Genomic DNA, 18,773 nt, shown 5'->3' with positions numbered 1-18,773 from the left:
CTGAAACAGCAACAATGGGTTCTTCCTTGAGGTCCTGTATTTCATATTTATTTTGAGAGAACTCAAAGGAGGAGATGAACAACTCTGAAAGTCTTATAATATCCCCACTATAATGACAACGTTTAAGACCAGACATGTTTCCACTGGCACTGCTGGAAACCGCCACATGATGTCATCGATTATGTGGTGAGGTTAACAGATCTTCCAGAAGCGATCTCCATGAAGCGTGCCTCTGAAAGGACAGCAGTGTAAACCTGCTTTGTGCATGGGGCATATTGTATAGGCAACAGATGGTCACTGACACACAAACCTCCGCCTCCTTCCATTTGCTCCTCCACTTCCATCATTTCATCCCTTCCTTCCCCCACCTTTCCATCACATCAGCTGTCTCAAAGCAGACGGTCATGCTCGGGTCCCAGAGGACAGGTGAGCAGAAATCCCTCAACAAAGGCCAGCTGAGCAACTATGAAGCATGGTTTTGTCTGTCAAACAGCAGCACACGTGCAAACAAAATAACTCCTTCATATTATTTTGTATATTAGAGTAAGAGACATTAAAGGCACAATATGTAATTTTTCTGCTTTAAAAATAGCAGAAATCACTATATCTATGTTATATATTTTTTTTAGTTGTGTACTTACATTATCCCAACAGTTTCCACAAACTTTCAAATTCAGACAAAATTATAGTTTAATTAGAAGACACGGCACATTTCTTTATTTCCGTTTTGTCGCCCGTCTATGGCGTCATATAACCTTTGACCCCTCTAGTTTATCTAACTTCCTGCGGAACCCGGCGGAACGCCAAATACAAAGGTGAACAGAAGCAAAGAAGAGACGAAAGAGAAAAAGTAGTAGCTAGCCTTGATCGAGACTATTATATTTTATATTTATATTGTTTATATTAGTATTTATACCTCAATCAATAACTTAGTTATGGATCATGATTATGCTTTGCCTGTACGTTCTGTGAAGCGCAAACGTATGGGTGAAATAAATGACCCGAGAAGGTTTTGGGACAAGAGAAGAAACAAGACACGGGTAAATATTGGAGCTGCATTTCCAAGACGGAGAGAGCTTCGTGACAAGCTGAAACTACAGAGAAATGCCGAACTCGCTTGCATTCTAATAAACAGGTATGCATCCATTCAGCTAACTGTATCTATCCGTATATTTTGTGAAACGATGATGTCTTGTGTAAAACGCAGACGGACTAGCTCTCATGTAGAGTATAATGTAAACAGTGTTGGGAAGGTTACTTTGGAAATGTAATAGGTTACAGATTACAAGTTACCCTATTTAAAATGTAATAGTAGTGTAACTTTTTCAATTACTTTATTAAAGTAATGTAACTGATTACTTTTGATTACTTTTTGATTACTTTTAAAAATCTCTAATAAATGTTTATTTGCAACCGTTAGTCAACATTTACACTATGCAGGTTTAACCTTAAAGTAGAGCTCAATACTGTCAGACTTTCACCATCCTTCATCACTTGAATTAAGATGATCAAATTTGAACACATCCACCACACAATCAGACTTTAGTTATGCATTTTACTTTAAGATTGATCTGAAGTTCAATGCAAATTTAAAATCATAAGAAATTGTTTAGTGAAACTTTTTTTGAAACCAAATCTTTGCATAGTTACAGGAAACACTGCTTCTAACAATAGTTTGGAAAGAAAAAGTTAATTAAAAAATAATAAATAAAAGCATATACATCAACTCAAATATGTTTATGTAATAAGCATACCTCCTATTCTGTGTACTAAACTCCTGAAACATTGCTGCTCTTTGTATATGATGATAGTTTTCTCAAAACAAGTTAAATGCTCATGAAGTGATTCATGATAGAGATTGTGTTTATGTGTTCATGTACTAATATATCGAGACGGCAGAGGTTGAAAACACTCCGAGCTTCAGTAGGCCTATGTATAGTAAATGAAACCGCAAGTCTGCATCAATTTCCATGAGGGGTGGACTGGGAAAAAAAATTTCAGACCAGGAAATCTCTAACTCATACAAACAAATTCATGGACAACACTATTTTTTGAATGGACCTGACATAAAAAAAGGTATAAATCTTTAGTTTGGGGACTTGCAAAATAATTAAAAATTCTCTGCTGAACTGCACCTTCACTTCCATTTTTCTTTTCAGTCTCTTTATTTTGCCCTGTTATCCATCTCTCTCATGACTTCAATACTCAAGATTTAACAAAACTATACTTTCTAAATTGCCTACATGTCAAAATGAGTGCATCACTTCAATATATTTATAGAAAAATCCTAATTCATGAGTCATGTTTTTCCCTCACACAAATTTACCATGCTTTTATTATATAAAAGTACATTAACCTTGTTTTATTTATTTGCAAATGGATTACCATTTGTATTTGTTTTTAAATAAATACATTTGTAAAATAATTTTTAATTTGTGGCATGGTGTATTGTGTGCTTTGTGGCAATAGTAACCTTTGTCTCTGGATTTATAGCAAAATATTAAAACATACATTTTCGTAAGGGTTGTGTAGTTGTCTGTCGTAGCTTCCCCTAAACCTATAATAAAATCTCATTATTTTTCAGCTTAATTACTACTGCAACATTACAATAGATAATAATGATGTCGTTTATGCAGTATTTTGAGTGAGTGTGATCAATGTGCTGTTGCTCCTTGACTAAGTGAACAAATTCAAAACTACTATAGCATCTTTACAGATGAAACTGACCTGCACTGCAAACCCTGAACAGTAGTTTTGCTTCTCTGCTCCAGCTGTGCGCTACAGTCCACTCCGGTCTCTCTCTCTTGCATTGATTACTCTGAGTCTGATCCAAACCGTTCGGCGGAGGCGCGGAGAGCGCGCGCGCCCAACCATTGCCAGTCACAACTAACCGATCCATGAATTATTAGAGATGTAATTATCGAATGGCGGATTCGGAAATGATCGCTTTAGTACAGTACATTCGGCAGGCAATTATACAATAATAATATTAAAATAGCGGGACAAATCCTCTGCCAGGCCACCGGGAATTGTCGCGGTTCTCCAGATGTCCGGTCCGCGCCTGTTCTCCACAGACATTCAGAACGTGCAGGATTCATAATGTCTTTTGCGGCTTAATATTCGTAGACACTACTCCATGCTTTGATTCAAGTGTACTGACCTACTTTTGATTTATTTGTCCAAAATGTGGCATATTCTGTCCGCGTTTGGCAATAGCAATCCCGTTTTTATGACACTATGTTTCTGCATCGCGGAAATTATAGGGCCGTGTGTCTCAGAAGAAATCATTTAAATCTGTATGTGTATGTGTGAAATGTAATCCCCTTTGTAATCTTTAAAAATTTCATAAGTAACTGTAATTTAATTACTCACTTTTTCTTAGTAACTGTAACTGATTACAGTTACATTTATTTTGTAATTAAATTATGTAACGCCGTTACATGTAACTAGTTACTCCCCAACACTGAATGTAAATCTACATGTGTTCTATATCTAGCTGGATAAAGTAGCTTCAAATGCAGTTCACTATCTTGTTCGATATCATAGTATAAACGTAATTATAATTATTAACGAAAGGCGACCGTGTTTTTTAACATATATTACTACTAGCTAGATGGAATATTGATTTGATAGGGGTCTGATAATTCATATATCTCTCCGTTCGAAAAGACGTGATTGTCAAAATACTAAGTTAGAATGAGTGCAGAATGTGGGGAGTGACAGAGCGCATGTTCCAATGACAACAACTCCCATGAGCCCATGCTCTTTCCCGACGTCATCAAAGTACGTCTTATGTTATTATTTTGATTGAGTGACCCCTGGTGGCCAAAAATCCCATACTGTACGTTTAATCCGCTCCTTTCAGCAGAAATGCCAGTGGATCGATAGTAAACTAACATTCTGCTCTGCTCTACATATCTTTGATTTCATTACGACCAATTCATCCATGCATGGGTATAATTTTTTTTAATGTTTAGATCTTCATTCATTTTTAATCAGAATGTCATAACTCATCTTCCAGTGAAACGACAGACTACTCTCTGGATTGTCCAATCATTAAGTCTGCTTAAAGCCACCTCTTTCTTACAATCAACTGCAAGCACACATTCAGATCTGCCTGTATGTACAACCAGTGGACAGAACCAAGACGCCACCTTACACATTTTTAATTTTCAGAAAAAATCTGTCAGAAGTACATCACAATACTGACGAAATAATCTGTCACTACTTGAATTAAAGTATGACTAATCTAGTTTTGTTAAAAAAAATAAATACAAAAAAATTTAAAATTAAAAAGATCTTAATTCTTAACAGTAACTGTTCACTGTTAACACAAGAGTAAAATGGTCCCTTGCCCTTTAAAACCGAAAACCCTCTGAACCCTCACAAAGGGCTACTATTACCTCTGTGTGTTTAACAATGCCAAATTTGGAGGAAATTTGCTAATTAATGAGCCTGAAACATTAATGAGACACAGTGCAAGGTGGCGTGTCTCTTTATCCTTGTGGCAGGAAGCCCAAGACCAAGAGTATCGAGTGATCCAATCAAGTCAACAAAAGAAAACGAATCAACGTCCACCAAATTAGATGTTATTTGGCAATTAGTCCTAAACAATTTTTTTTTTTCACTCACACTATTACTAATCCTGGGATGATGGATTATGCGACATCAAAAAACAGAGGGACAGGGAATTTATTAGACATTTTGTTTAAGACAGCTTGTTTCAGAAGAACTCCTGTGGACTTCCCAAATATCATAAAGACTGTTTTAGAAAGCAACACTTCATTTCAAAGAGATTTCTGATTTAGATCTCAAATAGTGACACTGATTCAGATTATCATAACAATAGTGACACCTCCGCTGACCTCTGGCTCTCCTTCAGTGCAGCTGTGCAGATGTGAAGAGCTCTTCATATTACAGAGGGCCTGAGCTCTACCAAAGAGTAAACCGTCTGATGAAACTCAGTACTGACTGACTTTAGACAGTAAGAAACACACATACAGCACAGACCAAAGGTTTGGACACACCTTCTCATTCAAAGAGTTTTCTTTATTTTCATGACTATGAAAATTGTAGATTCACACTGAAGGCATCAAAACTATGAATTAACACATGTGGAATTATATATGGAATTATATACATAACAAAAAAGTGTGAAACAACTGAAAATATGTCATATTCTAGGTTCTTCAAAGTAGCCACCTTTTGCTTTGATTACTGCTTTGCACACTCTTGGCATTCTCTTGATGAGCTTCAAGAGCTAGTCACCTGAAATGGTCTTCCAACAGTCTTGAAGGAGTTCCCCGAGAGATGCTTAGCACTTGTTGGCCTTTTGCCTTCAGTCTGCAGTCCAGCTCACCCCTAAACCATCTCGATTGGGTTCAGGTCTGGTGACTGTGGAGGCCAGGTTATCTGGCGCAGCACCCCATCACTCTCCTTCTTGGTTAAATAGCCCTTGATGCCTTCAGTGTGACTCTACAATTTTCATAGTCATGAAAATAAAGAAAACTCTTTGAATGAGAAGGTGTGTCCAAACTTTTGGTCTGTACTGTACATACAAATACATTTTATCAAGTCTTGGTTTAATCTGTCAATTGCATATCACTATGCTATATTTCTTGTAATTATCTTAAGACAATAATAGAGCAAAGAAAACAACCATGCAAAACATTTCTTTGAACTCATTCCAGCAAACCTTTTTCTCCATCATTAGGACTTCTACTGGTCCAACTGCTCATTTACTGTGCAATAAGACAGATGAAAGTTCAAAGCTATCATAAAACTGCACTTTTATATATAAAATCAGTCAATGGAAAGTTTTAGTTAAGTTGCAGAAACATGGATCAGGGATTTGATCTACAGAATAGCAGAGTAGAGTAGAGAATAATAGAGTGAAAGAAATGGAGAGAAACTGGCCAAGAAATGAGCAAAATTGGTTGGTATCTGATTAGATGGACTGAAATTACAGCTGAATTTACAGGCTCAAGTTAAATGTTTACCAGATCTAGATATGTCATTTAAACATTGTTGACCAGGGTTGGTTTAAGACAGTCAACAACTGACTAGCTTGTTGTTGCTTTAGCTTTCAAATTGTAAGTGACTGAAATTTGGTGAATTTAGAGCTACTATTATTTCTGCAACAAATTCACTTGTTCAAATGATAAGCATACACTACCATTAAAAGGTTTGAAGTCAGTAAGATCTCATGGTCACCAAGACTATTTATTTTTCAGCAGCCATTACAACTCTAGTCTTCAGGGTTACATGATCCTTCAGACGTCATTCTAATATGCAGATTTGCTGCTTAAGAAACACTTCTTATTATCAAAGTCAAAATTTACTTTATTGTAATTTTTAGCACATTGCATGGCAATGGTTAGAAGCGAAACATAGTTCCTTCATTATCATTGTTAAAAAAAACAGTTGTGTTGATTGACACTGCCTCTGCTTTTTTTCTGAATTACTTGATAGAGAGTTCGAAAGAACTTCATTTATTTGAAATGGAAATCTACTGCAACATAAGTATAATATATATTTATAAACATAGCATAAATGTCTCTACTGGCTTCAATGGCTTTCTAAGATTATGATTATTCATTAAGTTAAATACTCATAAATACTTTTGCACATCTAACCACTTGCTCAATAAGCCAACTCTGGATTCCATTAAAATACATGACAAAAGCAACTGAACCACACAAAAGATTAATGCAAGTCCAATCTAGTGCAAGAGGGGAAACTGTACCTTAGGATGCCTACTGTATGTCACATGCTACCGCGGCCACCAAGTGAAACCAAGACAGCTTTCCCTACCCTGTGTTAACCTCAATCTCCCCAGACCTGCATGACATCATGCAAGCCAATGAGAGCTTTGCCTCACCTCGAATCAAGGTCCTAACTGAAATGATGTTTAGCACCCTGTGGAATAAAATTCCTAATGTGAGCTCAAACATTCTTAAACTCTGAGACGTATTTCAGGAATGATTTGCGACAAGAGCCCTTACGTCATGCTCAAGCAATACGTTTACAACATTAAGAATTTAGAACATGTAAATTCACAACTGAATTGACAGTAGAGAGCGAATCAGAGAAGGAGAAGTGTTTTGTAAAAGATCAGATAAACAGCCTTGACACTCCGTCAACAGGCTGACAGCAGTATGAATAAATTATTGAAGGTAAAGCTGATCAGAAATTAGCTAATGGAGAGATCCTGGCCCCAGGGGAAGGACACTTCCCAGACTTCCCCCAGACCAGACAATAGACAGAAAGAGTGCTAATAGCATTCAGAGATGGTGGCACTTAATGGTATTAACCTTACAACTGAGATGTTTGACTGATTTGCATAAAGCATAGCCTGGAGTCGGTTATTAAGTGTCATGACGGGTGGTATTTTATTCTAAATAAATGACACTTGAAAATGAAAGAGGAAAAAAGGGAATATGTAACGTTTGGTGCTGCAGCTACCACAATTAAGCAAGCGATATGGACTTTTGAAAAGAGCACTGATTGGACATGAAATGACATGAAATTTGATTTCAAACCACCTATGAAAGTAGACTGGGCCATTTCTGGGGTATTTGTTTCCTGTTAAAACTTTAAAAAACTAGTTCCATTTTTGTGTGTACGCTATTTGGAATGCATTCATTCTGCAATAGCGTGAGTATAAACACAATTATGGTATAAATTAGATAAGTTTACCTGATAGGCGCGATGATGTTTAATGTCCCCAACAACCTTTGCAGTCCAATTTAGGCACTTAGCAACTGCTTACTTTTTCAAGACAAGTAAATGCTAAAGTAAATGGTTGGTTGCCATTTTAATGCCATATCAGCTTTTTTTAATGGTGAGTAATATGTTGAAATGGTATAAAAGAGTAATTTAAAAACCTATAGGTTTTTTGAAAGTTTTCAAGACATCATAAGGGAATATTAAGAGGGTATTACTATTTTGTTGTAGAATAAAACCTAAAAATATTTTGTATTAACCACAGACCTTATTTCAGGCATTTAACTAAAATACCATAAAAAAAAAAATAAAAAAAAATCTGACTTCAGGACAATGGAACTGGAAATGCTAAAAATGGCCTACAAGAAGACATCATCCCTGCAGAACTCTTAAGTGCAGACACTACACAAGGATGAAACTTCCTAGTGTGTAAGTGTTGAATGCCCATGTTCGTTCATGCTATCAAATGGAAAAACTAAGTACAATTTGGGCTTAAGTGGTAAAGACTGGATGCTGGAAGTTGGACAAATTGTGTCCAAACACATCCTTTACCACCTTAAGCTAAGCAAAATATTATACTAAAGCAAAGTGTATTCAAATGAACAACAATCTCAAAAGGAAGCGTAATATTTTGTAAACAACTGTAGCTCTATGTACAGAATCACACCACAAACATGGAGCACATATGAGTGATAGTGTCACACAGGTCGTGCTACCCACAGAGAACATAATGAGAAGTGTATTTCTCTGATGGAGGAGTTGGTTGGGGCTCCAAAGCCTCAAGCTATATGCTTTGCCACATCCAGTAAGCACACAGCTAGCTTGCTGATCATCTAATGATGACTAAAACCAGTTTAAACACCATTTACAGACACGTATAAATAAATTAATTACAGTTATTTCAACATGGTAGGTTTAAAAAAAATACAGAGGGACTCAATTAGGGTAATATGGGAAGGAAGGATGCTTGAACCCATTTTTTTAACCTATGACTGTATTCCACAACAAGTCACAGATGTCTCTCAGTGAGGTCTTAATCACAGGGCAAAACTTGTGCTAAAATAGGAAACTTGCCATCTGTGCTGGATAAACAATTACATGTTTGTTTGTTTTACTCTAGATGGTAAGTGTAGGATTATGGAAATTTCCTTCTATTAAATTGATATTCACCTAAAAATACAAATTCTGTCACTTATTACTTAGTAATAAGACTTTTATTCTTAAGGACAAAAAATTAAAGATTTCTTTCCTTAAAAACATTTACACTTTTCGAAAACGTTCATTAAACATTGTGAAAGTAATCCACGTGAATTGAGTTTAACGCAATCACTTTATATGACGGACATATTTATTTTAGGCTATATAATTTTTATTTATAAACACTGATAAATGCATATACATAGAGGGTTTCAAATATGGTCAAAAGTGCTTGCTTGATGCATGAGAATCAATGAAGTTTGTTTTTGCATAGCATGTATGCATTATGTGTACACATTTCATTAACTGCGAAAAATACCACAGAAGATAGATAAGTCCTGTATATACCAGCAACATTAATTTCTCATAATATTCCAACTGTTATGAACAAAATAATTGTGAGGTCACAGCCGGTTTGACATTAAACAAGCTTAAACTGAAGGATGATATTACATGTCAGCTGTGCAACTACTTAATCTTCTTACAGATAAAAGCCTAAAACATTTAGAAAATATTTATTAAAAAAAGAAATATTAAAAAGAGATTAGTACAATATCAAAGCAAACACTGTCAAATATTAGATCAAATATACAAGTACTAATGTAAAATAAATGTCCTGCACAGTTAACCATAACCTGCAGCTCTTCTGTTTTTTTTTGGGGGGGGGGCCTACTCTGGAATAGACAGTGAAAATGAGGCCTTCCATGGCCCCAGTGAATTTTTTCTGGGGTCTAATCAGGGGACCATCCTTGTGAACAGATTATAGCACAAGAGCCTGTCTGCTACACCCGTCTGCTCTCAGTGCCCCGAGCTACATAAATAATGCTGCACCATCATCAGAAGGACAGGAAGGATGGGATGGGATGGTACATTTATTATGAAAAGGTGGGTTTTCCTGACTAATTTATTGGCCCAGAGTGGGTGATAATTGTACAGATGCTCTATTATGCCAAAACATTTAAACATTCATGAATCTTTCTCACTGGAAAACTGTTTTTCAAGTCACTGAGCTTCCTCTATAAGGGTTTTAGCAGATCATTGTTTTTTCCTGAACTCTTACAGGTCTAAAGCATCAGAAAGTGATCTCATGCTACTATAAATGTGAAAAAAATCTGTTAAATGTAGCTCCATGTCCAGAAAGGTAAGAAAAACATCATCAAAGTAGTCCATGTGACATCAGAGGGTCAGTTAGAATTTGTTGAAGCATCGAAAATACATTTTGGTCAAAAATAGCAAACACTACGACTTTATTCAGCATTGTCTTCTCTTCCGTGTCTGTTGTGAGAGAGAGTTCAAAACACTGCAGTTTAGTGATATCCGGTTTGCGAACGAATCACTCGATGTAACCGGATCTTCTTGAACCAGTTCACCAAATCGAACTGAATCATTTTAAACGGTTCGCATCTCCAATAAGCATTAATCCACAAATGACTTAAGCTGTTAACTTGTTTAATGTGGCTGACACTCCCTCTGAGTTCAAACAAACCAATATCCGGAGTAATTCATTTAATCAAACAGTACACTGACTGAACTGCTGTGAAGAGAGAACTGAAGATGAACACCAAGCCAAACCAGATAACGAACGAAAGATTGACTCGTTCTCGAGTCAAGAACCGTTTCTGTCAAACGTGTCCGATTCGAGAACTGAGGAGCTGATGATACTGCGCATGTGTTATTCAGCGTGAAGCAGACCGACACACAGAGCGTCTGAACCAAACTGATTCTTTTGGTGATTGATTCTGAACTGATTCTGTGCTAGTGTTATGAGCGCGGGTAAACCGAAGGCTTGAATGAAGGGCAATCATTGCCAGTGACGCCATTACGTCCAGCGCAAAAGAACCGGTGAACCGTTTTCTTCAACCGGTTTATTTATTGAATCGAACTGTCCGAAAGAACCGGTTCGCGGAAAAGAACCGAAGTTCCCATCACTACTGGTGATCCGAAAACCGATGCAACTGGTTCTTGACTCGAGAACTAGTCAATCTTCGTTCGTTATCTGGTTCATCTTCAGTTCTCTCTTCACAGCAGTTCAGTCAGTGTACTGTTTGAGTAAATGAATTACCCCGGGATATTGGTTTGTTTAAACTCAGAGGGAGTGTCAGCCACATTAAAAAAGTTAATAGATTAAGTCATTTGTGGATTAATGCTGATTGGAGACGCGAACCGTTTCAAACGATTCAGTTCGATTTGGTGAACTGGTTTAAGAAGATCCGGTTACATCGAGTGATTCGTTCGCGAACCGGATATCACTAAACTGCAGTGCTTTGAACTCGCTCACAACAGACCTGGAAGAGAAGACAATGCTGAATAAATAATAATAATAATAATACATTTTATTTGTAATGCGCTTTTCTTAGACCCAAAGCGCTACAGTAATAAAGTAATAAATAAAGTAAAACAAAACACCAAAAGCAATACAACAATTCATTATAGAAAGACAGTCTTGAATAAATGTGACTTAATCAACTTTTTAAAATCATCCAACGTTGGTGCATTTCTGACGTGCAGAGGAAGTACATTCCATAGCTTAGGGGCTTTATATGAAAAGGCTCTTTCCCCCATGGTCTTTAGCTTGCATGATGGCTGGTTAAGTGAAAGAGAGTTAGTAGAGCGAAGAGAGCGTGATGGAATATAAGGGCTGATGAGTTCACAAAGATACTCAGGTGCAGTCCCATGAAGTGCCTTGTATGTTAAAGTAAGAATTTTAAAATCAATTCTCGCATTTACGGGAAGCCAGTGTAATTGTGAAAGAACCGGTGTAATGTGTTCACGAGGAGAAGTACAAGTGAGCACACGAGCGGCAGAATTTTGTATATACTGAAGCTTGCTCAACGATTTAGCTGGAAGGCCAGAGAACAAGGCATTACAATAATCTAACCTAGTTGTTATGAAGGCATTCATAAGCCTTTCTGTGTCTGCAAAAGAGAGAAAAGGTCTAAGTCGAGCTATGTTTCTCAGGTGGGAAAATGCAGTTTTAGAGATGTGTTTTATGTGTGCTTCAAATGATAATTGTGAATCAAAAATGACACCAAGATTTCGCACCTGTGAAGTGGGGATTACCGTGCAGGAATCAACAATCAAATTGATCTGCTCGGCCTTACGTGTGGCTGCCACTGTACCAATCCGCATCAGTTCAGTTTTGGAGCCATTCAGCTTCAGGAAGTTGTTATGCATCCAGTTACTGATCTCTGCTAAACAACCACGTAAAGCTATTAATGAGCAATGGACATCATGACTAGTGGTGATGTAAATCTGCGTATCATCCGCATAGCAGTGATACCCAAGACCATGTTTCCTAATGATCTGCCCAAGTGGAAGCATATAAATATTAAATAATATTGGACCCAGTACTGAACCCTGAGGAACTCCCTGTCGAACAGGCACGGTATCTGATTTATAGTTACCCAAGCCAACAAACTGGGCACGTTTAGTTAAATAAGACCGAAACCAATTGAGGACAGCTCCAGAAAGACCCAACCAATTTTCCAGCCTGTCAAGCAGAAGAGAGTGACATATAGTGTCAAAAGCAGCACTGAGGTCTAACAAGACCAAAATACTGTATGCACCTGAATCCGCTGTGATAAGAAGATCATTTATGACCCTAATTAAAGCGGTTTCAGTACTATGCCCTCTTCTGAACCCAGATTGAAAAGGTTCAAAGAGACTGTTAAGAGCTAGGTGATTATTTAACTGAACAGCCACAACACACTCAAGAACTTTAGCCAAGAATGGGAGGTTAGAAATCGGCCTGTAATTGGATAAATCAGATACATCACTACCATTCTTCTTAGGGACTGGTGTAATGGCAGCTATTTTTAGTTCTGGAGGAACAATTCCAGAGGTCAATGACAAGTTCACAATTGAAGTCATAAAAGGGCAGATTGATGCAAGGCAGTTCATGATGACCGAGCAGGGAACCGGATCTAAAATACTGGTTGTAGAGTTCATGGACTTCACTGTACTTATAATAAAATCATCTCCGACCATTTCAAAGTTTGAAAAGGTAGTAGTTGGGAAGTTTGAAGGCTGGATATTAACTAGCTCAAGAGGAGTGATGGTATTTAAAGTGCTATATATATCCTCAACCTTACCAGTGAAATAATGAAGAAACTTATTGCACTGTTCAACAGAGGAATGAAAGTCGTAGTTTTTGGACCAAAATGCATTTTCAATGCTACAAAAAATTCTAACTGACCCTCTGATGTCACATGGACTACTTTGATGATGTTTTTCTTACCTTTCTGGACATGGACAGTTTACCCTACACACAGTTTCAATGGAGGGACAGAAAGCTCTCGGACTAAATCGTAAATATCTTAAACTGTGTTTCCGAAGATGAACGGAGGTCTTACAGGTTTGGAACGACAAGAGGGTAAGTTATTAATGACATAATTTTCATTTTTGGGTGAACAATCCCTTTAACCCTGTATGATTACATCTTGGAATTAGCACAATGACTATTTTCATATTAAGGTGAGTATAGAGTGGCTAAATCTGAAGTCCTCCTGCCTATGCAACACATATTATAACTACAGAAAAGATGAAAAACACAAACCAACCCAAACATTATCCACCAAAAAAAGTATCTCAACCACTATCTATCAAAACTATCCAACCTTTAATAGTCCTCGAGCTGCCTGAATGGTATATTGGCAAAAACTGGCAGCTCCTTACACATAATTTGCCCATTAAGCAAAACAAAAGCCTTTTCAATAAGCTCAATTTGGTGTTGATGGCGAGGATCCACAGTCACTGTACCTCAGCAGGGGGCAGGAGCGGCGGCAGATGGAGATACAACTGACTGCAGAGGTACAGTATTAAGAAATGAAGGGGGAAGGGGTGCAGTGCACACACCATCCTCCAAGGAGATGACAGGGGAAGAGCTATTTACACACACCGCACCCTTTAAAAGACACTGCAAAGTGTGGCTAAAGAGAATCAGTCCCGCATATTGCCATTAATGCCTTTGATAGTGCAGCTAAAACAGCAAAGTCTGGGTCAAAAATTACTCCACAATGTGCTCTTTGAAAAAAGAATGCTATAGAAAATAGTGATTATATAATGTACCAAACAATGAATTACCTCTCTCTCTCTCTCTCTCAAAAAAAAAACAAAAACATTGGGTCTAACAGTCCTAACAGCCTGATCGCAACAAAAGGAACAACACTTATTATATTCAGTAGCTCAAAATGTATGTCTTAAACAAATACACTTCATACAGCACACCAAACGGGATGTGTTCTTACTGAGTCATGCTTAAGACTTCTTGAGCCATGGACATTGTGGTTTACTGTACAATGTTTCCAAAAGGGCTCCAAAACCGCCACACTGAGAACATCTGAGAGTCTTTTTCTAGGCTTTTTTGAAAGAATGGCACATGCAAACTTAGGCAGTTAAGGTACTTAAACAAAAAATGTCCAATTAAGCCCACAAAGTGAACAAAGAGTTGGATTGGGGTCCATCTGGGTTTGCATCCAGATGCACACAACAACCTAATAACCATGTAAAAAAAATCCAACAAAAACTGGACACAAAGAATAAATCCTGTCAATATCCACACACAAAAACTGTAAATGACAGGCAAGCTTTAATAAATAAGTCAGTCCTGAGAAGAAGTGAGCCTTGCTAAAGTTCAGGCCACAGTGAAAGGGATTAACATGACTTTGTGGGATGGCTGCTGTATACATGTAGCCCAACTCAACTAGCAATCCGGTTTGAACTGATATAACTCCTGCACGTGTGAGAGGACAATCCATAATTGACACCTACAGTCAATCCTATGACTGATCATTTCACAAGAGATTACACCAATGCAACTGGGTGCCTGGAACCTATTGAGAACTTTATTGAGAATAAACATGCAAAAACACCAAAAAACATTCTCGATATATGGATTCTTCTTAAGAAGATATGTACCCATGTAAACTATGACAAACAAAATAGACACTGCAGGGAACAGGAACACACAAAATAATCTATTTTATTGTTTTGTAATTCTGTACTTCTTGCCTAGTACGCCCAACAGAGCAAAGAGGAAAAGCTTTGATTTCAGTTGTCATCAACATCACAGCACCATTAGAGGTTGTGTGAGGAAGTCAAAGCCACACTGAGAAGAATAGTGTGAAACCCAAACCAGAGGAACTTCAAATCTAAGAGCTATGGGATGACCAAAAGGCATGGCTTGGAATCTCGGGTCAGGATTAAAGAGACTGAGATCCTCAGGACAGGAATGTATCTGGAAAAGGAATCCGGTGTTGGATGGGAGACAGACGCTTTAAAAGTAGGAATTCCTTTTTTAAAGCAAGTCAGCTGTTGTTCCAGGCGACATGATCACTACATCGAAGTGGGTATTTTTAACATAGCTGACACTGGACTGAGCCGGAAATGTATTTGTGGTTCTGTTAATGAATGGACGCATGTGCTGTTTGAGGAATGACCTGCATTCCTCTGGTCAGTATGTGAACGAGAAATATAAACATCCCTCCATGCTATGGATGGGCATTAGTGCCAGAGTAAATTAACATGTACAGTAATTGCAAGACTTGATTTCAAAGATGCACATTATGAATAATTATCCATTTAATAACCCTTTATAATGGATTATACTCAAAGGCTTTAAGTAACGTGTTACCGAAAAAACTTCCAAACACTACTCAAACATGCATTAAAAAATTTTATTAGTAATGTTTCAGTCACTTTAAGGTGAGCCTGAAGGAGCGTTAATTGCCCAAAACAATGTTTCCAAAAATGTGAATATTATGTGGGTTTTATCTTTTTTTTTTTTTTGAGTATACTTGAGTATACTTTTATCTGACGCAACTATGAATTATTCGAACATAAGGCACTATATTTTCAATTTATAAAATAAATAATTTGAAATAGATACAATATAGGCAAATATGCTGCACAGAAATTTTGGCAAATGAAAATATCCAGCTGAAAATAAAAATCAGTTTTTAATGAAATGACAGGCTGACAGCATTGAATGAAACAGCACTTTTCCAGTTACACATTTTGGCTGTCAACATCTAGTTCATGCATTACTGAAGAATGACTAGTTTTAGTTACTGCAACTGCATTCATCAACAGTGAACACAACACTCTGAACATTATACCAAGTTCAATTATCCAAATACGCAAATTTCATTTTAATACACTTTTAATGGCTTTCTAAATGTTTCTAATTTATGTTTCTAAAACACCCTATATATACTGTTCTAGGAACACAGGGTTAACTCTCACTATAAAGTCTTGATGAGACTAGGTGGGAGAGTTGAATGGAACGACAAGCCTATATGCTTCATAAATCTCTCTTTGGGTGTATAAACCATCTAGTCTGTCTGGGAGCAACCAAACTTAGTCATAAGGATCAGTAGCCATGGGCAGGTAAGCTCCAGCAGGTTGATCTAAATGACACAGTCTGAGTATTCAATAATCTTAGTGACTCAGCAGCTGGCAGAGGAAGGAGGAGGGTTTGTCTCAGGGAGAACACCGCCTGGAGGGAAAGTTTCAGGATTTGGCAATATCATTACGCCTTGTCCCAAGAGTAGATTTAGATGGAAAGGCAAGGTTTTGACCTATCAGTGAAACATAACAGTGGGAATGTTAGTGTAATGTAATGTTAGTGTAACCCTGAATTATAAATCATACAAGCAATGTGAAGAATACAAGTGTAGGTCACAGTTCAGTAAAATCCATCCTGATTATCAGACACATTGTTTTACTAATTCCAAATCATACTTTTAATTCATGCCTCAATAACTCTGATTTAGATCTGAATTAAAATGCTTTCAATGTTTCAGATTAATTAAAGCCACACTGGCCTATGAATGGGAACTTCCTCCTGACAGCGGCCCAGGACTATAAATAATCATGGAATGTTTGCATTGCTACTTCATTCTGGCTGTATCCACACATCTGGGTCCAAGCTCTTAATCTTAGATGTGTCTCAGACCCTTTCTGTCCTCCATCCAACCCAGACAGATGTTTAATTACTCTTCCCATTTAAGCTCTGCAATGAAAGCCTGACTTTATATGTGGCTTCATATCTCACAATAAAACCTCAGTATTTGAGTCTGTCTGATAAAGGAAAAGGGTTGTGTAGAAAATAGCTGCCTATTAAATGAGGCACAAATAACTATTCTTTAATTACACTCTTCAAAACATAGACCACCAAAGTTTGGAGAGAACAACACATGCAGTGCTATCTACTCTTTAGTGGTTTGAAATATTGTTTTTTTTAAGGCCATCCAAAATCTGTACAGTAATATCTAGTTAATAGTGCTGCAGTGGGTCAGTGTGCTGTGTGTGAGGTCTGAGCTTTCGATGCCAGCAGGTTTGTTCTCATGCTGACAGAGACTGAAGAGCAAAGCAGACAGAGGGAGGCATTAAACACATCCTGGGGGTTCCTCGCTGGGGCATTTATGATCAATTTACTCTGGATCAAGATGGTATTTTGTTCACCGCTTTTCTGCAAGCGCTAGTGATCTTCAAAGGCAGTGATCTGGTGTTAAATAACCTTTGAACTGGTAATGAATGTGAGAGGGACTCCCCTTTATTTCTCACCTGAACTGACACAAAATCCTAACAGATTTACCACCCGAACCACAACAAGTACTGTTTCCACTTTATAGATCATGTTTTTATAGTTATAGTTATTCAGCAGAGGACTGTACAACAAAATACAAAATGTATTTATATTTCACATGTGTGTGTGTGTGTGTGTATGTATGTATATATATATATATATATATATATATATATATATATACACACATACACACACACACACACACACACACACACACACACACATATATATATATATATATATAATTATTTAATTATTAAAATACTTTTCTACGTATTAGTCGGGTTTTAGTTCATGACAGTTAAATATGACAAAGTGATCAAAACTTGAAGTAAGCTCAGAAACATTATTTTAAAGGCAGCACTATCACAAAGGAAACAGGGAGAGATGGTTCCATTGAAGTGTTCAAGTTTTCCACCCACCTCAACAAAAAAAGTATCCATCTGTATTAAGGTCCTCTCCAGTGTTTGGTGCTCTGGGTACCACTGACTCTGTAGAGATGCTCTTCATTCACGCGTATGCTCTCCAACACCCAGCTGAAGTCCCCATCGCACCGTCCGGACAGTAATTCCTTTGAATAAGCTTAAAGTTTTCTTGACAAACTGATTCGGATACCGCTATGAGGGATGGATGTCTCTTCTGTGATTTTGAAGAAGCTCGTGTGTATCCAGCAGCGGTCCGGCTCGTCTCTCGCGGCGTGCGCTTGTCTATCTTTGTGTAGAGAAACCACACAGAGGCCACCGGCTCATTTGGGTATGACGGCTGGAGGCGGGGCTTGACATCGACACCCCGCCCACTAGACACACCCGTGTGAGAGCGCTAGAGCCGACTATAATGGCATAGGACTCCGTCATAGGAAGGGTTTCTCCACCTTTATTGTTATATTATGAGCACATTTTCACATTAGCTTATTTTATTTGTGTCATTTTGAACGTTTCACCAGTTATTTTAAATGTAGCCTATTCATAAAAATAAAAAAATACATAAAACAATATGAGTAGCATATTTAATGCTAATTAATGCATGTGTATATGTGTTTCTGCTGTTAACAGTTTTGTGTGTGTGTGTGTGTGTGTGTGTGTGTGTGTGTGTGTGTGTGTGTGTGTGTGTGTGTGTGTGTGTGTGTTGTTGCTCTCCCTGTCTTCATATATTCACCTCATTGTGAAGGTTGATTAAATATACGTGTTTTAAATTTGAAGGCAGAAATTGGTCAGACTTATTATAATTATATAAATACTTTCATGGATTTATTTATTCATTA

At 37.4% G+C, this 18,773-nt stretch overlaps 1 protein-coding gene across 1 annotated transcript in view; it reads right to left on the bottom strand.

The window, feature by feature from the left end:
• The window catches only part of LOC132152788 (unconventional myosin-X-like), an 82,630-nt gene extending 64,396 nt beyond the window's left edge, over positions 1-18,234 (bottom strand). The window contains exon 1 of the mRNA XM_059561683.1: positions 17,935-18,234. Within this exon, the coding sequence (XP_059417666.1) occupies positions 17,935-17,955 (21 nt within the window). The 5' untranslated portion in view covers positions 17,956-18,234. The remainder of the gene's footprint in view (positions 1-17,934) is intronic.
• Between the last annotated feature and the right edge of the window lie 539 nt (positions 18,235-18,773).

This window comes from Carassius carassius, chromosome 11 (genome assembly GCF_963082965.1).
Source record: "Carassius carassius chromosome 11, fCarCar2.1, whole genome shotgun sequence".
Classification (NCBI taxonomy): Eukaryota; Metazoa; Chordata; class Actinopteri; order Cypriniformes; family Cyprinidae; genus Carassius; species Carassius carassius.
Note: the sequence above shows the minus strand (reverse complement) of the source record. Positions and strands in the feature narration are given on the sequence as shown.